The sequence below is a fragment of the Amia ocellicauda genome, chromosome 5, assembly GCF_036373705.1.
Source record: "Amia ocellicauda isolate fAmiCal2 chromosome 5, fAmiCal2.hap1, whole genome shotgun sequence".
Taxonomy (NCBI): domain Eukaryota; kingdom Metazoa; phylum Chordata; class Actinopteri; order Amiiformes; family Amiidae; genus Amia; species Amia ocellicauda.
This window is the reverse complement of record NC_089854.1, coordinates 44,581,067-44,605,379: the sequence shown is the minus strand read 5'-3', so window position 1 is coordinate 44,605,379 and position 24,313 is coordinate 44,581,067. Positions and strand designations below refer to the sequence as shown.

Genomic DNA, 24,313 nt, shown 5'->3' with positions numbered 1-24,313 from the left:
CTATGGCTACCATAGCAGCAGTCGAAGTTAATTCATATATAGTAAGAACATAAGAACATAAGGAAGTTTACAAACGAGAGGAGGCCATTCGACCCATTGTGCTTGTTTGGTGTCCATTAATATCTAAGTGATCCAAGGATACTATCCAGTATATTTTAAAATGTTCCCAAACTCTGGGGAGTTTGTTCCAGATTGTGATGACACTGTGTGTGAAGAAGTGTCTCCTGTTTTCATTCTTGAATGCCTTGAAGCCCAGTTTCCATTTGCTCCTCTGGTTTGATGTGGTCGATGCCTTTCATGATTTTGAATACTTGAATCAAGTCCCCACGTAGTCTCCTCTGTTCCAGGGTGAAAAGGTTCAGTTCCCTCAGTCTCCCAGTAGGACATTCCCTTCAGACCTGGAATAAGTCTGGTTGCTCTCCTCTGAACTGCCTCTAGAGTACATCAGTGAAAGTGACCAGAAAGCACAGGCTCATGCTGTTTGTTATGGTACAAGAAGCTGTCAGCCAAGCTAAAGCCATAGTTTAAGGACAGATGTATTTTTAGAATCTTGAATATGACAAATTACGAAATACTCTAGGAGTTATTCTGTTTTTTTAAGTAAATCTATGAGATTTATTTATGAGAGTCCCCCCCATTTGATTTCAACCACGCTAGAGATATGTAATGATATCTTTAAATATTTTCTTAACTCGTGCCCCTGCAGCCACAGGGCTTTATAGAAACCAATGTTTATTATTAGGATATTAAAATTGAGTATGACAATGAGAGGTTTGATGTTTTGATGTTTTCTTTTACTGTTTCACAGCCAGCACCTGCATGTAAACTTGCTTTCAATGTCAGTTGACCAGGTTTCTAGCAAAATAATCAGCGTTTGTGCTAATTGGCATTCCATCAATATTACAAGAAAGTGCTCGGACTGTTATTTCTGTGGTAGCATATGGGAAATTACTAACCCAAGTATTTCCCAGGTGTGTTGAGGAAAAGATTATCAATTTTTCCTTCAGGCCCAAGACTTAACATATTCTTTTTTTTTTTTTTACATAACACTATATCTGCATGTCAGTTATTTTGCTGCCTCTCCCTGTGCAACTTGGCAGCAAACACTCAGAAGTGTTTAGTATGCCAGTGCTTAATCCATCTTATTCAGCTGATGCTCCTGTGTCTTCATCTTACATACATTCCCTGCTGAGTTGTGTATTACATTTGAAGATTTCGTAGCTATGTTCCCTTGTTTTCTTTGAACCTGTCAGAGTTGTCCACAGTTATCCCAGGCTTTTCTTTTTCCATCAGGGCAGTTGATTTGACTTTGCTGAGGGGCCTTTTTACACACTCATACACGAGGCCTTGATTTGTCGGTAAAAGTCTTAATGCATGCCGTCAAATTATATTGCAAATGTGGGTTTATGTTTGAAAAAATAAATAAAGATTGCACTTATTAGGAGCTTGAAGCAGTGTGAAAAACACATAACTGAAACCACACAAGCTGACAAAATCATGATCTATCTAAAGAAAAAAAAGGTGAAAATCCATTTGCATGCATGGCTTTCATGCATAGGCTAAAGCAGTATTTCTCCATTTATCTGTTTGCCTGTCTACCATCTAATCAGAACTGTATCACTGTTATAGTCTGCTTGAAAGTACCAAAGACCATAGCATTTTTTTGCACTCTGCACTGACATCATCCTGTCACGATAAACATAACTGTCTTGAACTTGCAAGTCAATTAAAAATCTGCCCTTTTGAACTCAATATGAAGATGTATGCAGCCTTCTCATACCATTTAATCAAGTTTTCTTTTTCAATCTCATTAAAATAATATCACCTGCTTCAAAAGTTGGTGTCAATGACCATGAGAGGTGCTTTATATTTAAATGTATTTATATGTTAAAGTGAAACCATAATTTTGCTTTACATCAGATAAAGAAATCCACTTCATGTCAAGTAAAGTTTGACACTTAACCATTATTCAGAGAGGGAATCATTATGACCATCATCTCTGAAACAGATGTGCACAATATCTTATTTGATTTGATTTTGGGGACCAAAAACGCATTCAAAATCAACCTGTAATTCCTTCTTCTTAGGCGAGTGATAGTGAGGCGGATGAGGATTCATCTCACGGTTACAAGCTGTAACAGCAGCCATATGGTTGCAGATTGGGATTAGTTTCGCATTTCACTCCTAGCTGGAGATTGTTATGGCTAATAAAATGGAGTAGATGTCTTTCTGATGTAATAGTGTCAAGTCTGCCCGTGTTGCAATGCATTATCACAGTTCACTACAAAGATGCTGGACTTGATTTAGTTGTCAGGCTAATAAATTAGATTTACATTGTGGTCAGAAGAAATATTATAGATAATTTAGCTTAATGTTGCAGTAGGCTTGCATTTTAGTTTAAAATTAGGATTAGCTGGGGCTGGGAGGTTTGGGAACCTTGTTTTTATGAAGCACTATTTTATTTTGTATATGGCAACTTCCATTCTTACCACATATGAAAAAAAAGTAAAGAAACAATCAACACAGTTCTTGTATGATGTTTCTTTTTTTCCTCATGGAGACCTCACAGTTTGAAATAAACCACTGATATGATGATAATCTGCTTATGTTTAGCCATGGGCGATTGTTAAACACTTAGGAGGCTGATTAATTGTCAAGGGTAATGCTAGTGCAACTGAAGTACTAGCCAACATTCAAAGAGAAAAGGTAAACCAAAGAGCAAGCACTGTCATGCGTCATAAAAACATTAACCACTGTTTTTGGCAGTCAATTTTGAGAGTTCAATTTCTCTCTAACTTAATGCACATTTTGTTTCTCCCTTTATACACACAACACAATCCTTACACACTGTGTCCTAACAAGCAGTTAACGTTCATGTGGCTAATTTAATTGCTGACATCTGGTTTCATTGGTTTCAATTGGATGTAAAAAGGGATCGGTCTCCCAGAGAAAGACAGGGTTATGATACAGAAGAAATAGGTGGCTGAAGTCACACTACTGTATGATCAGCAGATAATATTGAAAAACCTAATTATTAAAATTGAGAACCCTATTTATCATTGTCATTATTCCACTTATGAAAATGACTTTGGTGCCAGAATATGAAATACCTTTTTGTGGGTGATATTGCCAACAAAACCAATTGGCACTAAATTGTAGGACTATAAATCCTTACATCCGAACACATCTTCTGTCCTTCCCTTTGTCCTTCTAATATATTATTACCCGATTTCTTAGCAGACACCCTTATCCAGGGTGACTTACAATTGTTAAAAGATATCACTTTTTTTTTTTTTTTCATTTTACCCATTTATACAGCTGGGCATTTGCTGGACCAATCTAGGTAAAGTACCTTGCTCATGGGTACTACAGCAGTGCCCCCCCCCCCACCGGGGATTGAATCCACAACCCTAATATATAAAGCATTTAATAAATCTACAAATTGAACACTTTCTTAAGACATTTGGAATGGAATCTCCCATTATATTTCCCCTTTTTATAATCGCCAATTAGTGCGCCACATATTTCATTAGGAGGGATGAGAAAAAACATGGGTACTCGACAGTCTTATTTAACACTGTAAAATCAGCACCATCACCACAAGGTTGACTCCATCAGTCCCCTGCCTCTGGCTTGTTAGTGGGAGCTGTGGTCGCCCTCTGGTCAGCACTACGGCTCTTATATCCAGTATTGCAGGACACAAAGGGATGCCCAGCTTTAAAGAACATTACATTTGGAGAGCGTATGTTTGTGTCGTCTTGAACCGAGGTAATTTCTGGGTCACAGTGTCAGTTAGGGTTGAGTAGCATTTGTTGATTCAAAATTAGGATGTAAGACAGAATTGTGTTAGGCATGTCCTAGTTGCTGAAAAAGTAATAATTTTATTCAATTAATCCATAATCGAATCACTTGAATCTGCAAGTGATCAAGCTTGATGTCAGGGAAAGGAATTGGAACTGCAGATTTTATTGGGCTGTCACTTTGTATCCAATAAAAGTGTACCACACCAATGTTTTTCTAACCTAATTTTCTTGGGGTGACGTTTTTTTCTCATGTGGTAGGTCTAGATTCCCCCCCACCCCCCATCACTTCCTTATGTGCTGCAGTTTCAGAAATCTCTAAGAGTTTATGGAGACTTGCTGCCACAAGCTTTTCGGCTTCCTGACTGTTAAACACCCATGGCAGGGCTCAATTAGTGAAACATGCAGTCACCAATAAAATGTGTACACTGGCCTCCCAATTGCTTCCAAATGGCTTTACGGCCAAACTTTCCAATCAGTCTCAATTGCACATTCCAGCTCCGATTTAGGGCCAATTTCAGCTCCTGTCCTAAAGCCACTGTCCGACTGACCTGTCTGCCTCCTGTAAGAGAAATCCACTAAGCAAAGCTAGGAACACAAATTGCATTGTGATATTGTGCAGATGTGTCTCTGCTGCAATCACACACTTTGCTGTTTTCAAAACATAAATTCAAAATTGACTGAAGGCATCCTTTTTGTGGATCACGTGATGATTCATTTCATGGTAAATGCTTCATGTTCTGAGATAGAATTTAATAGTTTTCATTTTAATATAATCACGTTTCCAACTGCCATATACAAGCCTGAGTACAGTAGTCATAAACACATCTTGTCTGAGTTCTGTTGGTTGTGGGAGGAGGGGGTGGATGCAAGGTGATTAATCTTGTGAGTACTAGAGGTACCATGAGCTGTCAGCTTCCTGCAGAAATACATGAAAAATAATTGGAATAATAAAGACTGTGGAAAAAAATAGACCAGATATATTGGGTTGCAGAAGAAGTGAGGTTACAGCTGTTAAAACTTGGTTTCTAAGAAAACTAAATTAAGAGGCTGTGTTTAAGGACCAGTGTGCAGGTATTCTTACCTGTTGTACTGTGAAAACCTGTTGTTCTGTTGGTAGTGATGTGGGACAAGTGATGCCAAATAGATTATATTCGCACCATTATTGCAGCAAGATTATGTAACCCATGTATGAATTTAAGCTTTGTGTATTGCTCCGGAGAGGCCAGTTGCAGTAGTTCTGTGTAGCTGATTTTAGAAAACCATTTTCATCCAATGCCATAGAGATAACAGAAGACAAAGTGTGTGATAAAGTTTGGGGTACCTCATTGATATCATGTAGTTGCCTGGCAACCAAAGGGAGTAATCTTCTATATGATAGTATGTTCTTTAGAAAAACTTTAGATGTGTCTTCCCGACTGGCCATCTCCAGAGCGCTTGTTGTTGCTGAATAAACTATTTTGGTATTATTTTAGTTAAATCGGGCCCTGAGTATTCCTTGTCCGCATATCTGTTGAGGGAGAAAATGTATCTCTATCAGTATCATGCATTATTTGTTGTGGTCTTCTTTCAAACTTTCAAGGGTGCTTTTACTGTGTCATGAAGCAGAAAACATGTCTGCACTGCAAATGCTCTGTTATAAATGCTGGAGACCTGTAAAGTAAGTGAAGCTCTTTTACAAAGACACCAGTAAAAGATGTTCTTTGGTATATAAAGCTTAATGTGAGACATCAAAATCTACCTTAATCAGAAGCTCTCCACTAGACCAGTCTGAAAACAAACATTAATTGCTTTGTAAAGACAAGAAAAAACGGTTTAAAGGAATTCTTTGTGATGGTTTTTATATTTTCACTACTTTTATGTAGTACGGGCCCAGACCTTGGTCTGGATGCACATACTCTACCTTAACCTGCCTAGCTTGTGTTTAGACTTTCCGCTCCCCAATTATACAACTGGAACATAGTTGTTAATCCTCTGGGTATCAAATCCACAATGGTAAAGGTCATTTTTTCAGTCTGGCTTTGAGAGTTTGTGAGTTTGAAGACTTTCTATTTAATTATATATGGATATATTCACAGCGCAACTCGTATAATAAGAAAGAACAGCACAATAAATATATCTTCTTAAAAATACATTATTCAGATCAGACTGTATATCAAAGCAATCTGACCCTCAAGCAGAATGCCAAATGTGAATTATGCATTATGATCCTTGCTGTGAGTTTCCATATGGTCAATATTCTTTCTTTACAAATTTGTTTAAAAATATGATTCACTTCACAAGGCAGAAAAACTATTCTGATTGTTCATCCATGATTTAAAAATGATATCATAATGTAGTTCTTACCTCAGATACTCAGATATGCTCTGCAGCATAGCAGCATAGCGAATATTTGCTGAATCATTGTAATTGAACAGCCCAAGTTCAATCGCATTGTGTTTGAAAGTTGACTCATGAGTCAACTCAATCCGATTAATTTGTGAAATATTCAACTCTATTTCCAGAACAAGATAATTAATTATGAAAATAGAGAATTCTGTTATATATAGCATATTTGTTTTATAATGTACTTCATTAAAGTCTTTAATGTCTAATGTCTTTAGTTTTTGCCAGTAGTTTAAATGTTTGTTTGCTTGTTTTACATTGGGCCAGCTGTCATTTTGTAAGGAATCCAAGAAATGCAAAATAAAAGACCATCATATTTAATTAGCTGGGCAACAATGCTGTTTCAGTTTCCCTTCAGATTAACCACATCTCTCTCTGTGTGTTAAATAAGTAGAACATTTGCTGTGGTCTTTGAAATGAACAAGAGCATTAACCTCCAGGTGGCAATAACAATACAGAACAGCATCTACACTATAGTGAGCTTTGCATGTCATGTACCACTTTGCCAGAGGAAAAGACTTCAGCTCTCGAAAGACTTTATTGTAACAAATAAAGCCTAGGCATTCGTCTCTGTTAATTTAATCACTTTCAAGAGTTCCCCAATTCAACCTGTACACTCACCTTGCCCAGGACATTCATTGCACCAATGGACACATACATTTGATCATTGTGATAGCTGTGTTGGAAAAGCACTCTGGTTGTTTTAGTTGGCAGGAGCTCTTAGTTTGTTTTTTTGAGTGTTTTTTTATGCACAAAGAGAAGGCATATGATGACAAATTAGGTACTAAAGCTGAAAAAAATAAATAAGAAACAAACTAAGTAAAAATAAAAAAGTTAGTGATTTTCTTCTAAGTCCCTGGACTTTGTTTCAAGCATGGAATACTATCCAATTTTATTTCACACTGTAAGCCAATATTTAGTCAGTATAAGCTTTCTGCTACACAGTCAAAATGCATAGAATAATAAAATATTTGATTTTCTAATAAACACCTATTTCAGGAAAGACGAAAGCTCCAGTGCAAGTTTTCAGAGATTCTCTAATGATATGGGAGCTGGCCATTAGGAATTTAATTTTGTGTAGCCATTTGTGTTGGTGGGGGGGTAATGTTCAAAGGCACCACACAGCACTGTTTGTAGTCTTTGATTGTGGAGCAGTAGTTTCCTAGTAAAACTGCAAGACTTAAAGCTATCAACATTCCACTGAAATACTCTTATTTTCCTCTCCTGCTTTATTTATTTATGCACTGCTGCCCAGGGCTTATGAATCCTGCCTGCTTTAACCTTCCCAATATCTTTTCGCAAATAGTTCTCAATCAGGTGTAGCGCTGTACACATTTAAACTCAAACAATTTCAATGCAGAGAGGTTTCAAGAGCTAATAACAGTCTCTACAAAGCTTCTGTGCTTGCTGCCAGTTTGATGATGCCATTTATTTATCTGGTGCCTTTTCTACAAACAGATGTGACCGTAGAAAAGTTCAAACAGACTCCCACGTTTTGTTTTTTTCTATTTTTTCTGGCAAGCTTTCAGCAATGAGTGTGGTTACTGTTCAATTGTCATTGTCTGGTTTGAAGTAACAGATATTCATTTGGCTTTTGTAGGTGATTTGGTGTCACGAGCCATGCATCACCTCGCGCCGCTGCACATAAAGAACCACAGCAATGGCACCCCCATGCATCAGAAGCAGGGGCCCGTGCACTGGGAGCCCGAGGCCCTGTACACCCTTTGCTACTTCATGCACTGCCCACAGATGGAATGGGAGAACCCCAACGTGGAGCCCTCCAAAGTGACCCTGCAGACCGAGAGGTAAAAACACAGCTTTTACACTAACAGGGTGATACTCAACTGTGTGTTTTCTCCAAGAACTAAGTCCCCTCCCCACAGTTTCCTGAGGATTGCTTTTTTAGTAGAAGACATGTATGTTAAAGGGAATGATATCAGTTCAAACTAGAGCTTGGATAAATGGATCAAAAACTGGACTGGAGCAAAAAGCCTTGAAAGTCATCCTGTAAGCACATTGATCCTAATATGAGTGGGAAAATATAAAAAGGCTTTGTTTTCAGGTTGTTGTTTTTTTAGCCTGGTTAAGAAATGTCAATCAGTATCATATAGAAATTAAGTTTGTTGTTTTTAGTTTAACAATGGACTCAGTAAGTACTTTTACACAATACCCACTTAACCCTTTAAAGATATCCTCCTCATACTTACGGATTTGTTTAAACACCAGAAGCAGGGATGCCATTGTGCCAAGTTGCTGGAATGTGGTATACCTGTTTTAGTTTTTTAGAGTAATGAGGGCAGAACCATCCCTGGAGAACAACACAGACAGCTCGATTAGATGCTTGTGGGAGGTGTTGTGATAATAACAGCTTATAATTAAAATGACAACAACAGGCTGAAAATGTAGATTTTTTCCCCTGAAATTTCACAAGTGTCGATCTCTTCAGTTAGTTCTGTAGGATCCCTCTGTCCTCCAGTGGTGTGACACTCAAAACATTGACTGATCAAGTCAGCTGAAGTGGGAAATACATGAAGAAAAACATCACTTTTGAAAAGCCCTGAACTCTTAACAGTAGAAAACAAAACTTCTAGAAATATTATCACATCATCGCCTCATTGCTGCCTTGTGGTTTTCATTCCAGCTGAGTGCTGAATTATTGAATTGTACCAGTCATTTGCTTAGTTACAAGTTAACACATTTTCCAGCCCTCTGGTCATTTACCAATTAAAGATAGCTGTAAAACCTACAGGACGGGCTCTCTAGGACTAGTTTAGCAGTATGCACCACAGCTGTCCTGCTGAGCCTTTAAGGATGAAGGCTACTTATGCCATTTTCTCAGCTGCACTCTAAGGTGCGATAAAAGTAAATTTATTGGTCCCTACATTGACCTTGTAAAAGCCAGTCATATTGTCAGGTGAAAGTCAGCCTGCTAGGCTTTGGCTTCATGGGGAGGGGGGGTGGTGTTGTTAATGAAAGGATCTGACAAGGCCTCTTATCAGCAGTATGATAGCAAACTGCCTAATGTTATACACATACTACAGTGAAGGCAGATCATTTCTCCTCTACTGATCCTACATGGGTCACAGCAGACTGCTTTTTGAGAGGAATTCTAAGAAGCCTGTTGTGTGTGTTAGAAATGTTACAACACAAAAGTGAGCAAATCATTTGCTGTGTCAGTTTTCAATGTAACCATATCAAGGAGAAAGAGGTGAACGCAGTTTCTCCCGATAAATTGGCTTGATCTGATAGGATATGACTCCAGTGTAAATCCACAGTAACAGTGTTGGCTTCCAGGCTACCTGCATCATGTGGCAAAATGATCCCTGATTCGGATGATTTACTGACTTCCACAGAAACGGAGGTGGCACAGTATGTCGCACTGCCACCAGACTTGTGCGTGTGGGCATGTGTTTGCATGTTTGTGTGTGTTGGCAGTTGATTTATTTTAACATTTAAGTTCCTAGTGACCTGTGGAAGCTGAATGTGATCACACCATATCAGACAGGGCTGCACTGAAACAAGTAAATCTTGAAGCCCATGAACAAGCTTGGGGCTGTTCGCTGTTATATATTTTCTATCCCTTTAAAAAAAAACATATTTAACCATATCAGCAAAAGGAGAACAAATTCTAATTTACATGGACAACCTGGCCAAGAGGCTTCCACCACTGCAGCAAGAAAACTACATGACAAATAAATTCATACAGCCAAATGTAAAATAAGATCAGATAAAAAGTACAAGTGTCTGTCATCACAGATTTCACCAAATGGTTAAAAACCTACTCAGATACAAAGCTTTGTAATTTTAACTGCAGATGTAATGCATTGCAGTGATTGGCTGAGGCAAACAGAAATAGAGTTATGACCACAGCTGGTGGTAACTCGTAGTGGATCCAACTTGATGAGGGAACTCCATAAATGTTTTTATGATGAAACAACAGACTGCAGTCACTGCAGAAGTTCTCCAATCAGGGTTCTGTGAATTAACCTGTACCAGTGATTCAATCACTTTTACTGTGCAGAGAGGGCCAATCAATCAGTGTTTTTCATGAGGTCCCTTGCATTCGCAGTTGGCACTTGCTTTTGATTGACAACACTTTGCAGTTCATCCTACATGTAATGCAGCAGGTTGAAACTAAACCCCTTATTGCTCACAAATTTTATTTTTGTATTGACAATCTGATGCTTTGTAGATAAACTGAAAGAAGGAATTCCCCTGCCAGGCAATACTGTGGGTGGTAGACTTACCTGAAAATATATCATTTTTGTTTGCTTGCTTTTTATCTCCTCTACATGGATATAAGCTCTTTAAGTTATACTTTAGGTTTTGAGAGACACAATTTCAGCACACATACACACACACAGTACACATGTTGGACATTCACCTCTGCTGTGCATAGCAAATTTTCAGTAGTACTATTGAACATACAGCTCTGGAAAAAATTAAGAGACCACTGCACAATTATCAGTGTTTCTGGTTTTACTACTTATAGGTCTGTGTTTGTGTAAAATTAACATTTTAGTTTTATTCTATAAACTACTGACAACATTTTCCAAATTCCAAATAAAAATATGAATGGAATGGCTCCCATACATGTAGAGACGCTGATTTAAGACAAATTTGTAGTGGTCTCTTAATTTTTTCCAGAGCTGTATAGGGTAGGTGAAATTAAAACTAATTATCTTCAGATGTTGTAATTTGCTTAAAATAGTTAAGAAATACCAGCAGAAGTTACACTGTAACATCTTTGGCATAATCAAAGATTTAAACATAAGAGACCTACAGTACTTGCAATCGTATGACCTGTAATAACTTTGGTGTACATAGGCGGACTGGCCATCGGGCAATTCTGGCAAATGCCAGAAGGGCCGGACCATTTTTTAGTTTGGTGGGCCGCTGAATTCCCTTGTGGGCCGGTCATCCCGTGTGGATTTTCGGACTGCAATTCACTGGCATCCCCTCCCCTTCTCCCTTCCCCACGGACCGTACTTCGCCAGCAGCCGCCCCCCACCCAGACCACACTTCACCAACAGCCACCCCCCAAGAGTCCAGGGCCGTTTTTGGTCCCAGTCCGCCCCTGTTGGTGTATGTTGACAAAATATATCTGAGGTCCCCTAGACTTAAACCTCTTCTCCAAAGTATGGTCTGTCCGGATTCTCAGACTGTGTCATACACAGCATAAACTGGTCATCTCGAGCTAAGTGGACCACAGATCCAGGTTGGTTGTTAGTATTGAACAGTAATGGTGAGGTTAAAGTTTTTTTCTCAAGGCTTTCCCTTCTATCTGGGTATGGTGTGCTCAGCTCTGGTGACACATGGGAAAGTCTCCATCATCTCATCACTCTGTGAGCTCCCTGTGGTGTCAGGAGCTCTCTACTCTAGTGGCTGATAAGCTGAACAGATCGCTTTTGTATGGTAATGATTTGGCCTGGCTTTCCTAAAAATATTAAAAAGGCTTTGGAAAGTCCCCCCACCCCCATGGGAGGTAGCATGAACGCAAAAGACCGAAGATTGATGTGGAACAGACCCTGCTTCTCCCTACAGGGACTCTCCGCTGTTTGCCCTTAAAGTGGAACTGTACTTCAGTGTATTGTTACCCCTTCCAGTTCAGTCTTCATTATTCTTTCAGAAACAGCCAGGGTGGATCGTCCCAAAGGATGGAAAGAGCAACCTTTTTGATTAAATTTCCCCAATGATAAATTAAGTGCTGTGTAACTGTAATGGTTATGGAACAAGTCAGTGTTCAGATGAATGATTAAAAATGAACCCAAAAATAACATTTGGCATGTTTTTTTGTTTTGGGTTTGTTTCTCTAATATGCAAAAAGGTCAGTTTCTAGCACAGTTTCACCATTACAGACAGAAGGAAGTTAAATGAAGTGAAAAGATTTCATTGATTCCTCTCAGATATGTTGTTCTTCATTTTATGTTTCTGTCAGCTAGGGGTTATTGGAGTGTTATATTTCAGTAAGCACTAATTAAAGCAATGCAGAATGTAATTGTCAGCTCGTTATTTACCAGAGCTGTCTCATTTGTCATGAGATTCCACTCAGTCCTACACTTTTTTTCGGGGGGGTGTAATGATTACCTGGATAATTTGATTTAAATAATGAGGATTATTAATCTACTGCAAGGGTATTTTGAGAATATTGTTAGAGTATTATTGGTATTAGTATTCAATCGCCAAAGTAAAATGGAAAAAATCCTTCTCTCCAGTGCAGTCTGAGATCATTCATTCTTATAATGGTAATTTATGCATGAATGTTTAACTGTAAACCCTACTTGAAATTTGAGTGTCCCTTGACTATGAAAACCTATTTCATATACATTTAAACGAACACAAATAAAATAAAATACAATACCGGAACCCAGAACATATTATTCATAAGACTAGTTTCAAGTGCAAAGGCTTATTTCAGCAATTTCCCACTGCTAACTCGACACGCAGCACTTACTTTGACCTATATTCTTCTTGAAAAGGAGCTGGCGTGATGAGCTAACAAGAAGTCTTGATTTCCAATACAACAGGAGAAATTTGTAAAATTCAGTGGAACATTTGGCTCCTGAATCATAATATAACCGTTTTTTCAAATGTCAAATAATAGTCAAGCGAGGTCGTGTTTCTTCTTTCCGTGGTACCTGAAATGCCGAGGCCTACTATGAATGGATGCAAAGTCATTACATAAAGAGTTATGCTTAAGTGTGAATGTCGTTCCATCAAAAGTCATTGCTTCATTGAGAAGGCAGATTTGCGAGTCCCCTGAGCCTCATAAATATTTCACATATTTATTCCAGAACAAAACATACTGTAAGGTGTCTCTGGTGAAGCACTATAAAAGAATATTAATGAAAGCTCTTTGTGCCTGAGAAGGGATCAAATCTAGCGCCTTTCTTTCAGGTTGTAGCTTATGATGTCGAGTACCAACAAACCAACGGAAAACAGTTGCGTTATCAAATTGTAGAGGTAAATGGAAAAATATTACTGGAGAATCAAATACCTTTTTGAATACATTTAGACTTGTTTGTGGGTGGGGGCAGAACTCAGAAGTTTTGTGAAGTATTTACCACATGTGGGGATCATACAGAAACTCTTATACACTGAAAAAGCAGCCTAATTATGCATATAATTTACATACATTAAAACTCACTTTCAAAAGGCAGGATTATATTTCAAGTAGCACTAATTGCTTGAGACATTTTAAAGGTAGGCAATTTAAATTCCAAGGGTCTGTCTTGCATAACAGACTCATTTAGTTCAAAGAGGTAAAGCCGTATCACACCCAGAACAAAAAGTTACTTGACCTTTCATATTTCAGCTCTCTGCAGCTTCACATTTTAATATTTTTATGAGTTCAAAGGTTACTTTCTTAGCTGCTGTTCTTATTTGCATAGCTTTAAAGATAAATGTTCAGTGAAATTGTTTTTTAAAATACTTATTCGAACCCGCAATTTCACTGTATAATTTTATCAGATTGTGTCGCTGATGACCACAAAATTAATATTTTCTGTTCAGTGCATGAGAAATACAGATGCTTTTGAAATCCTTGTGAATGTGCAAATCTTATTTTTTGCTTTTCTGTGCTGCTGTGACCATGGCGATTCTTTTCGAGGAATGTCAGTGTGCCAATTCATCACTTGGATTGGATTGGTCATGGGTACGTTAGTAAAGTGCTCCTCACACAATTTAATACAGCTACAGTCTTGGACATGTTCTCATTACATATCTCAGGACTTGCGATACGATTGTGTCGAGGTGGCCGCACGTCGCAGGCTTTGTCTTTAAACTAGGATGGTGCTACTTCCTCAGTGTGGTGATGTGATCGAAAGTGAGACATTCACTGCTTTTCACTTTTAGCCCTGAAGGAATCATTTGGATAATTTTGTTGCCATGTGGAGAGCAGACTGAGAGTGTACTGGAAAAAAAAAAAAAAAAAACATTTAGCAGAAAGTAGGGCAGAGAATACAATAGATGCAACAAAGGAAAAAGCATCCATTTGCAGCCAGGGTTCTGTAAACAAGAGGTTGCCAGTGCCCTGGATATATGGTGCTTGTGTCGGGGCATGATCTGAAATAACTGATAAATTAGCTCTTAACGATGCCTGCACCTACTATCTTTTACTATCTAGCATGTAGGACTTGGATTGTCTACTGTATATTTCCTATACACTTGTGTAAATTTGTAATTTGTAAATTGCATTATGCTTTGAAATGTACTGTATTTTTGCACTTTGTATTGCTCTTACGTTTTGTAAGTCGCACCAAAGTAGTTTGAGATTTTTGTTTATGATTTATGAGTAAACCAGCAAGAATATTTCCTCTTATTCCTCAAAAGTCATATGGCTTTGGTAAATATATTAATTGTTTGGGGACTTCCACTTGGCTGTTAATGGTCATATTAAACTGTTGGTTTGTAATCAATTCTGTATTAATTCAATGTAGTACATTTTGAGACCTAATGTGTTATATAACATAGTGGAGCGTTGCGAACACAGCCTTCCACTACTGTTTTGGACTTCCCCAGGAATTTAATATATTTTCCTGTCACCCATTGTACTTATTCACACTTAATCGTGAAATTGCATCAGCCAGCTGTCAGATGCACACTTTTGTTTTTTTAAATTCCCAAAAGCCCCTTTCTAATCTGATCATCATTTTGATGGTAATAGTATCCTGAACAAAACTGCCACAGACTGAGAAACAAAATGAAGTGAGGGGATGTGTGTATCAATCTAAATTGAATTCTACAAGTCATTTGTCTGTTTTATTCTCTCTCCTGGCTTCCGACATATCTCCAATAGTTAAATGTCGTTTTATGACCTAATACATGATAGTGTAGGCGTGTTTTAAAAGATAAGATACCTATCCTTGGTACTTGGGTGACTTATTTCAAATGATGATTCCCTGCTTCGTTGACTGAGACACCAGTTGAAATTTAAAAAAGAAACACATATTTTGGGCATTTCTTTCCTTTTAATATGAGAAATGATTGACCACTCACTTCAGCATCTGCTTACATAATGAGGCGTACATACAGTCCGGTTTGTTTCAATCAATATCAGATGTTATTTGCTCTGTCTGCCTAGCAGCAGCTGAGTAAGAATAGATGTGGAGTTGTTTAATCGTAACCTTGGTTGGGTTTGATCTGGAGAGTCATCAGAAAACCAATTCCCGTCAGAACTATCCAAGGTGTGTGTTCCCCTAGTTTTCCCAGGGCACAGTTTTTTAATTCTCCTTGGCTGCATTTTCCACCCCCAAGATTGAATTAGAGCCAGAGCATTTGTTTGCATAATGAGATACATTGTTGTGATTTAGTTTTAGGTAGTTTAGTTAGTTTTTTTTAATATCCAGTTCTCAACTCGACCTTCTTGTGCATATGCAGAGATGCTGTTGTTCCTGACCCCAGAGCAGCATATGTTGGTGTTGTTTCAATAATGTTTAAGAAACTCCAGAATAGTCTTTAAAATACTTGAGTTATTATGCAATAACCTTCAGTAGATTTTATTGGATTTCATCAGATGTAAGCACTGTAAACACATGTATGCAAACAACAAGAAGTATAGACATATCTATATACATATATATAGCTAAAAAAATAAATCATATACTGTATATGTACATACATACATAAATGCAAAATAAATGTGATAGTAATGGTAAGCTCTCCCCCTGCAGGCCATTCCTGGTACTGCCACCCCTGATGGAGTGGATCCGAGTGGCGGTGGGCCATGCAGAGCACCGGCGCAGTTTCTCGGTGGACAGCGATGATGTGCGTCAGGCCGCGCGCCTCCTGCTCCCTGGGGTTGACTGCGAACCTCGGCAGCTCAAGTAAATGACACAGAGCCATGTGGACAGCAGGGGGCTTTTGTCACTGTATAAGCAGCATTGAGAGTACAGAACTTGATGCATGCAAAGACAGCAGGCCCTTTTCTAAGCCAAGTGCGTATTTTCCGAAAAGGCAAAGACCAAAGGATGATCTAATCAGACTGTAGAGTTTTCATTTAAAATCTTTATCACAGCCATATGCAATAACGACAGCAAAAAATCTATCAGCCCCCCCCCCCCCACCCAATAATGATTTAAACCTAAGTCCAGTTTTGGATAAGAGATTGATCATTGTTCGTCAAAACCTCAAACATTATTACAGTTTTCTGATCAATATGCAAATTTGTAATTGTAATTTAAACACCACTTCCAGGACAGACGACTGTTTTTGTGCCTCTCGGAAGCTGGACGCTGCCTCCACAGAAGCCAAGTTCCTGCAGGACCTGGGCTTCCGGATGCTGAACTGTGGCCGGACAGATCTGGTGAAACAGGCCGTGTCTCTGCTGGGCCCCGATGGGATCAACAGCATGAGTGAGCAGGTCAGAGGCCTACAGCGGAAACAGTTCATTTCAGCCTTTCAGTGGAAAACCCCAGTGTAGCTCAGCTCTCGAAACTTAAAAAATACATACAAAAATCACTCCCTTTGAAACATGCAGTTTCTCACATGATAATTCCTTTGAGATTTCCTTCCTTCCTTACTCAGATTTTTCTGTAAAATGCAAATTATTGCTTTTTCAAGGAACAGTCAGTAGCTGTCATCTACAACAGTGATTCCTCAAATATGAATTAGGAGACCCCAGGGATCTCTGCTAGGTAGTCTAGGAAATATTCACAGAAGCCTGGAAGAATTTCAGAATCAGCATTTTATAATTGTTAAGAAAATATTTTAAGAGTGGCCATAGCTATTCATGTTTCTTTTAAGTATATGCTAATAATCTTTTATGTTTTATAAATATGGGTTTTATTAAATGTACAGATACAGACCCTTCACTCAGTACTGTTGATAATTTAGTTATTTGTGTTTTCTACACTAATAGAAGCTCAAAATGACCGACTGAGGTTGAGTTTTTGCTTTGATATCTCTGAGTTTGAATCCAATTATCCCAATCAAGTTTGACCAGAAAAAATAAATAATAAAATCTCATCATGTGATTTTGTGAAGAATTCCTTCCTTTCCTTTCCTGAAACTTGCATTTCAATTTCTTATCCCCTCCTCCTGCTGTTCTAACCCCTATCTCAGAGAAAAGACACCACACAAATAACTGAAGAATCATCCCATGCACAATCCTTTCAGACATGGAGAAATCAGTGCCAGAAACTTGCTCCTCCTCCACTTACAGCTTACCATATTCCTTAAACATAATGGCTAAATTGTACTGAGCTTGCTCATGGTATAAGGAACTCAATCATGAAGCAAATTCATTGGTTGTGAGTTGCGGAATATTCTCTTTATTTTTTATAAAAATATTTTTTCATTGCCTGTGGATATGAAAGATAACAACATTGTCTGTTCTTCAGTCTCAGTATTTCTGTCATTTCTGTCCCACCACCCCAACCCCTTCTGATTGTTTGCTTTTGTGTGCACAGGGAATGACCCCTCTCATGTACGCCTGTGTTCGGGGGGACGAGGCTATGGTGCAGATGCTGCTAGATGCCGGAGCCGACATAAACACTGAGGTCAGCGCTTCCATTAAAACACATCGCTGTGAGAAAAGTTTCGAGCATGAACTGAGTTGAACCAAGTGCAGCTTTTGCCATCATCTAACCCTGGATTTTGTGTCTCTCTCACCTCTCCCATCTCTCATATTCAGCAGTAACTCCTATGCCTTTGTAACGATTTTGTTTGACTGTCTTGCCCATACACCGTTTCCTAGGTACACTCTTAGACAGACAGAAGAGTAATGGTGATTTATGAGCAGGAGCACCCAGATAAAGACTTTGTAAATAATGCCCTAACAGCTGAATCTATTGCATTATGAATGTCAAGATGTTACTACAGTCTTGCTGACAGTGTTAGGTGTGGTGTGCACATGTTCTGCTCTCTTCAGTTTTATTGTAGACTAGCACAAAAGGTCAAGAAGTTCAGGCCTGGATTGCATTCTCCAAGACTAAATCATCATTTCGGTTAAGATGACGCAGTATTCAGTCCTGTGTGGTACTGCACTACATCTGGAAATGTGAACCATGAACGGGATATGAGCAAGATATCTCTCGCAATAAATGTTGTTGTTGTTTTTTGAATCAGTAATGCCTGATACAATGATATTGCACAGTTGCTGATAACACAAGTACTTTCTTAAAGCTGTTAAGACTTGCTTGTATCTCAAACATGTCAAAAAGATATTTCCTTACTTGGTCTTCCATGATATATCCACTCTGTGGTCAGAGTGTTGTTCTGAGTTTGAAGAAGACTGGCACAGCGGACACGTTGCTATTTTTCTTTATCTGTAACAAAGCATGAAAGCTTGAGCCACCCTCCATTCGTGCCGTCCCATCTCCTTTTGTGTTTGTTTTGTCTGGAGGCCGGTGCGGTGAGGGTTTCGGAAGCTTATTGCAAGAGGTAGCACCCGTTCGGATACACAAGCTGATGTGCTGAGGACAAATGGAATTGTGCAGATCAGTTTAAGGATCTACCCTTAAACTCTTTAAGCACCATCTGGTTTGACACACCTCCTTGCACCTTCGCTATATTTGCAGAGGATAGCTATTTAATTGCTGCATTTTTCTCCTCAATCTTACCTATGACTTTTCAGGTGCCAAACACAGTGCACAAGTGCCCCTCAGTTTACCCTGAAACTCGCCATGGGACTCCTCTCACTTTTGCTGTGTTACATGGACACATCCCTGTTGTACAGGTAGCAAAGCTTTACACTGTATTTTCTTAAGATTAATACTTAGTTGTTTGTTCTTCATATTATAATTGTAAAAAATGAATGATAGTGATAATTTTAAGTAATTTGTCCTTAATTTTTAAACACTGTATTAATATATGACACTTTACCTGACCTTTTTAAAATGTAAATTCAATCCAATACAAATAAATGCAGCAGAGGATTCTTTGTTTTTATCAGAGCTGTTATTCCTCCGTTGCCCCAGTGATGTCAGGAACTTGAGCAGTAGGCCGACATCAGCTCTTTTCACATCCTGACATTTTCTGCTGGTTTTGGTCTTTTACATGGCTTGTAATGAATACTGTACCTGAATTAAAACCATCTCACGGTGACCTCTGGAATTTGCATTGAACTCAAGACTAGATTCTTTAAGCCCACTGTCAGTTTCAGTGTCTCTGAGTACAAGTGGAGGTGTCCACATGTCGAAGAACATTGCCATAGGGGTAAATGTGATTAAATCCTCCCCACCCTACCCCTCAAATTACCAACCCCTCACCCCCACCACGCACACACACACATACACACACTTTTTTTGTATCTGCCGAGTTTCATAGAAAAGTCCAGGTAACTAAATAGTGTTGTTGTTTTTTTTTTTTTGTGTTATTTTTTCCAATAGTGTGTGTCTATCGAGTCCATATACATAATTCATGATTATTTGAAAACAAATGCAAGTGCACTTCCTCCAACTCTGTTTCCCTAATGAAGGTATGCAGTAAGGAGTGTTGATCCTTGTCTGTTCCCAGTTGCTGCTGGATGCGGGGGCAAACGTGGAAGGTTCGTTGCAGGACGGTGCCGAGAATTACGCTGAAACTCCGCTGCAGCTGGCCTCGGCTGCAGGTACGTCGGGAATTATAAATCGCAGATGAGAAACCAGCCAATCACAGAGCAGCTTCGCAGTCCTCTTGGCAAAACTGCGTGAGATGACATCTCTTATATAATAAGAGACGCCCTTTACATGACCTAATAACATATACACAAGTTAAAACCGGCCTGAATGAGAGAACTGAGAAGCAACAGGAAATGCCATATTAGAAACATGATTAAAACACTAATCAGGAAATCATCGTAATCCATTCATTATTTCAAGGAAAAGAATACGATCAAGCTTACTGAAGGATCCCAAGGATTTAGTATCTTCTACAAAACCTTGTAGTTGAGTCTGTTGGCACACCTCACATTGTTTTTGAGGTGCAGTATTTTCTAGTATCTTCCTACACACAAGCTACAGCATCTATATGTATAAGAGAAAAGATAGAAGCTGAGAAGCTTGAACTCAGATGCAAGATTACCCATGGTCATTTTATCCATCATTGGATTGTTGCACTAGACACTAATTTACTATGGTAGTACCATAGTATTAAAAAGAAAGAAATACTTGCACACTTACTACAGCTCCAAAAAATAAAAAGTATTTTAGCCCATGCTTCACAGGTTTTTAGCAACGTTTCAATCTACCAGAGATCTTCATCGGGATATGAAACACATTTGCAAATCATCTGGTTAAATACTTAATTAGTCAAATACACACAGGTGATTAAAAACACTAATTATGCAATCTCATTAATGAGAGTTAAAACACATCATCTTGCCACAAGTCCATCAAAATACCTGCTAACATCATCTCTTTTATAATCATTTTAATTTGATAAATCTGATGTTAGCAGTATTTATCATACATATATTTATCATGGTGTATGATGGTAATCCCATCTTTACCAGTAGTCCAGTGTAGTAAAACACAGTGAGGGGATTGCTGGAGAGAGGGAGTGAGTAGAGCTGTGATCTCAGCCCTGCGGTTGTGTCGGCTCTTTGCAGGAAACTTTGAACTTGTCAGTCTGCTGCTGGAGAGAGGGGCCGATCCCATGATTGGGACGATGTATCGGAACGGAATTTCTTCAGCTCCACAGGGCGACATGAACTCGTATAGCCAGGCGGCTGCACATGGCCACAGGTAACCCCAAACCTAATCTTCTGTCTTGTTTATCCTCAATTGCAGTACAGGGAGAAAGCAATATGTTAAAAGCAAGAAACTACATATGTTTTCTATACTGAAAAGCATTTAATTTGTCAAGAAAGACTTGCTCACCCTTTGAGAAACACAGGATATTCAAAACATTAGTCTTCTATTTCTAAGGAACTTTTTGTGTCGTTATGCTCAGATGCGTCATCTTTCTAATGTCTGCGTAGTCTCTTCATAAGTATTTTCTGCAAATTACCATATTGTATGTTTGCACAGGAGGAGGTATAAAGTGTGGCTCTCTTTCAAATGCATCCGAATACCATTCAGAGGTCTGTCACTGAAGTTCACTGAAATGCACAGCTGAGTCTTTTCAGTAGCTAATTTCTCTATTACCTCCAGGACTTAAAAGCTTCCCCTGTTAAATCCCCATAGGAATGTGTTTCGCAAGCTCCTCTCCCAGGCTGAGAAAGGCAAGAGTGATGTGCTGTCTCTGGAGGAGATCTTGGCAGAAGGATCCGAGCTGGGCGAGAAGAATCCAGCCCACTTAGACGCCGGCCGCAACAGCAAGGCCAAGCTTAAGGCTCTGAGAGAGGCCATGTACCACAGTGCTGAGCATGGCCATGTTGACGTCACCATTGACATCCGCAGCCTGGGTGAGTACGCCAGCGGACGACTACAGCAAATTCAGTATTTATAATGTTAATCAATTAAAATGCATGAACTTATATTGAAACTGTAGTATAACCAACTACTGCGCATTAACCGCTGCCAAGTGAGAATTCAAATGGAAAATGAAAAACAGAGCTGCATTTTGCACCATTGTCCCCACCATGTGTAAGCTGCAACATGGATTCAGTGCTTGAACACTGTTCATGTAGATAGATCTATAGAATATTGCACAATCCAGATGTGCAAACCTGGTAGAGACTTGCCTCAAAAACTCCCAGCTGTAATTGTTGCCAAAGGTGGTTCTACCAAGTACTGACTCGGGGGTGAATACTTCTCTAACCAAGACATTTCAGATTTTTTTATTTTTCATTAACTATTGTTTCACAATAAAAAAAGATCTTGCCTCTTCAAAGTGTTGGATAGGTTGTGTAAATCAAAGGCAAAAAATACAATTAAAATGCATCAACAAAAGTCCAAGGGGGATGAATACTTCCTTTAGCCACTGTACATGGATAGATAGATGACCTTGGTCCCTCAATGTGTCGGCTTTTAGTGCAGCTGATTCTTTTTTTCTTCATAAATTCAGTACTAATTATGTTAATTTTACACTACTGCTAACCACAGACTCAAATTGTTCTTTAGTCCTAGTCAGACTCTGAAAGACAATCATAATTAATCAATATTACGATAGGACTCCGTCACGCTATGTTACACAGTGAAGGTAATCACAATTTACAGTCTGCATAATGAGGACACCTCTTACACTGCGGAAGTCTCTTCTTCAATGGTGCTGTGATTAATAGAATCTAAAATTGCACATACTCTACCTTTTCTCCAAAGTAAAGTTGATTAATAGGAACTCAGTAAGTACCTTCAGTCTTTTTCCCCACTTCGCTCTCCACTTGATGTCTCATTCTCAGACAGTTTAAAGTAGGTATTTAAACTCTATGTATAAAAGGCAAACTTTATAAATCTTTAACCCTGTTTTCAAAATACCTGATCCTAGCTTACTTACATAATGGATGCAAACCAAAATCTAATCAAGTAAACACAGTGGTTTGTTTAGACTTTATTGTTTTGCCTCTGTAGCAATGAGTTTTAAAAGCTGTAATTAACAGTAATTGAGCCATTTACATGCCTTATCTAAAGTGGTGTTTATTTTAAAAGCTAAAGGATTTTTAAGTGTTTGGGCTACGTTACTCAAACAAGCTTTGTTTTACATTGCGTAGTGCAAACTTTCCAAGTCTTAAAGAGATAAAATTAAATAAATGTCTAGTTTTAAAAAAAGTACATCAACCCAGAAAAAGAGATATTAATAGAAATTCTGTATTCTTTATATTATCCTTAGATTTTTCAAGAGTAGTTTCAATCTAGTTTACATTAGGGAATACTCACTGTTCATTTTACCCTCAGATCTAAAGTTCTAAAATTGATTATTAACATGGCAAACATATTACTAAATTCAGTTAATTACTGTGTTTAATTCATGCTGGCTTGAATTGAGATTACTATAGGAAAATCCAGATAATAAAGCAGAGTAAAATATAATTTGCTGTATGCTTTGAGTTTATACCATTATCTTACCGAAGGCACATTGAATCGAATAAATACGTCAAGCAAGATTTAGCAATTAACAACCTGTTCTTCAAATCCAGCCTTTAACAGTCAAAACCCAACAGGAGTTACAGATCTCCTTAAATCATGACACTTTGGACAAAGGATAAATCCTCTGCGTTAAGTACATTTAATCCTTTGTTCAATTAACTGAGGACTCGGGTAAAGTGAAAGCCAGAAGAAGCTTTGCCTCTTGAAGACTGGATGGAAGCACAGAGGAAAGGTTTTTAGGACCATTTTATAGCGGGTTCTAGGAATGTTGCTGAGTTTCTCTTGTCTTGCTGTGCGCTGTGTGTTCAGGTGTGCCCTGGACTCTGCACACCTGGCTGGAGTCTCTGCGCACCTGCTTCCACCAGCACCGCCGGCCACTCATCCAGGGCCTCCTAAAAGAGTTCAGCTGCATTGAGGAGGAGGAGTACACCGAGGAGCTCATTACCCACGGCCTGCCTCTAATGTTCGAGATCTTAAGAGCAAGCAAGGTAGACCATCAGGTTTTCTTTTATTATCCCCTCCTTCCCAGTGGCGGTTCTAGACCATTTCAGCTGGGGGGGCCTGGCTGTGGCCTGTTGTAATATTAGGGGGGCCATCAATTGTTTTGTCCATGATGCTAGCAGGGGGGGGGGAATGACGGTGTTTTGTCCATGGTGGTACTGGGGGGGGATGCTGACAGTGGTTTGTCCACAGTGATAGTTAGGGGGGCCACAGGGGGGATGGGCAGCTTGCTGTCACGGGGGCACTGGCCCCCTCAGAACCGCCCCTGCTCCTTCCTTACACTTAACCTTTATTCTTCTTCTCTTTTTTCATGTCAGATAACTTGTGGCTCTGTAGCGAATACACCTAGAGTCAATAGGCTAAGAACATTGTTTTCAGACATTAATATTAACCCAACACAACCTGTTTAACCTGTCACAATTTAAGGTGTACTTGATACACAAACATTTAACACATTGTGTATTGACAGGATGATTTTTGTTGTCTTTTTCATCTGCTGACTGTTTACCTTCATCTGTTTCTCCCTAACTGGTGAAAAACATTTCAAAAATACAGTGTCCAGTTCTTCTATAGGAATGTCATTCAATGGGGATCCCCTTATCCCACTGTTTAATCTATTCTTTATTTATTTATTATATTTTTTTTGGTCCCTAATTGGCAGATTTGGCAGAACTCTTGAAC

General features: G+C 38.8%; 1 protein-coding gene across 1 annotated transcript in view; it reads left to right on the top strand.

The window, feature by feature from the left end:
• Window positions 1–24,313, top strand: part of btbd11b (BTB (POZ) domain containing 11b) — a 133,642-nt gene that overhangs the window by 98,194 nt on the left and 11,135 nt on the right. The window contains exons 3-11 of the mRNA XM_066705402.1: window positions 7,786–7,990; window positions 15,857–16,009; window positions 16,380–16,545; window positions 17,594–17,683; window positions 18,760–18,861; window positions 19,641–19,734; window positions 20,713–20,848; window positions 21,290–21,510; window positions 23,441–23,619. Of these exons, the coding sequence (XP_066561499.1) occupies window positions 7,786–7,990; window positions 15,857–16,009; window positions 16,380–16,545; window positions 17,594–17,683; window positions 18,760–18,861; window positions 19,641–19,734; window positions 20,713–20,848; window positions 21,290–21,510; window positions 23,441–23,619 (1,346 nt within the window). The remainder of the gene's footprint in view (window positions 1–7,785; window positions 7,991–15,856; window positions 16,010–16,379; window positions 16,546–17,593; window positions 17,684–18,759; window positions 18,862–19,640; window positions 19,735–20,712; window positions 20,849–21,289; window positions 21,511–23,440; window positions 23,620–24,313) is intronic.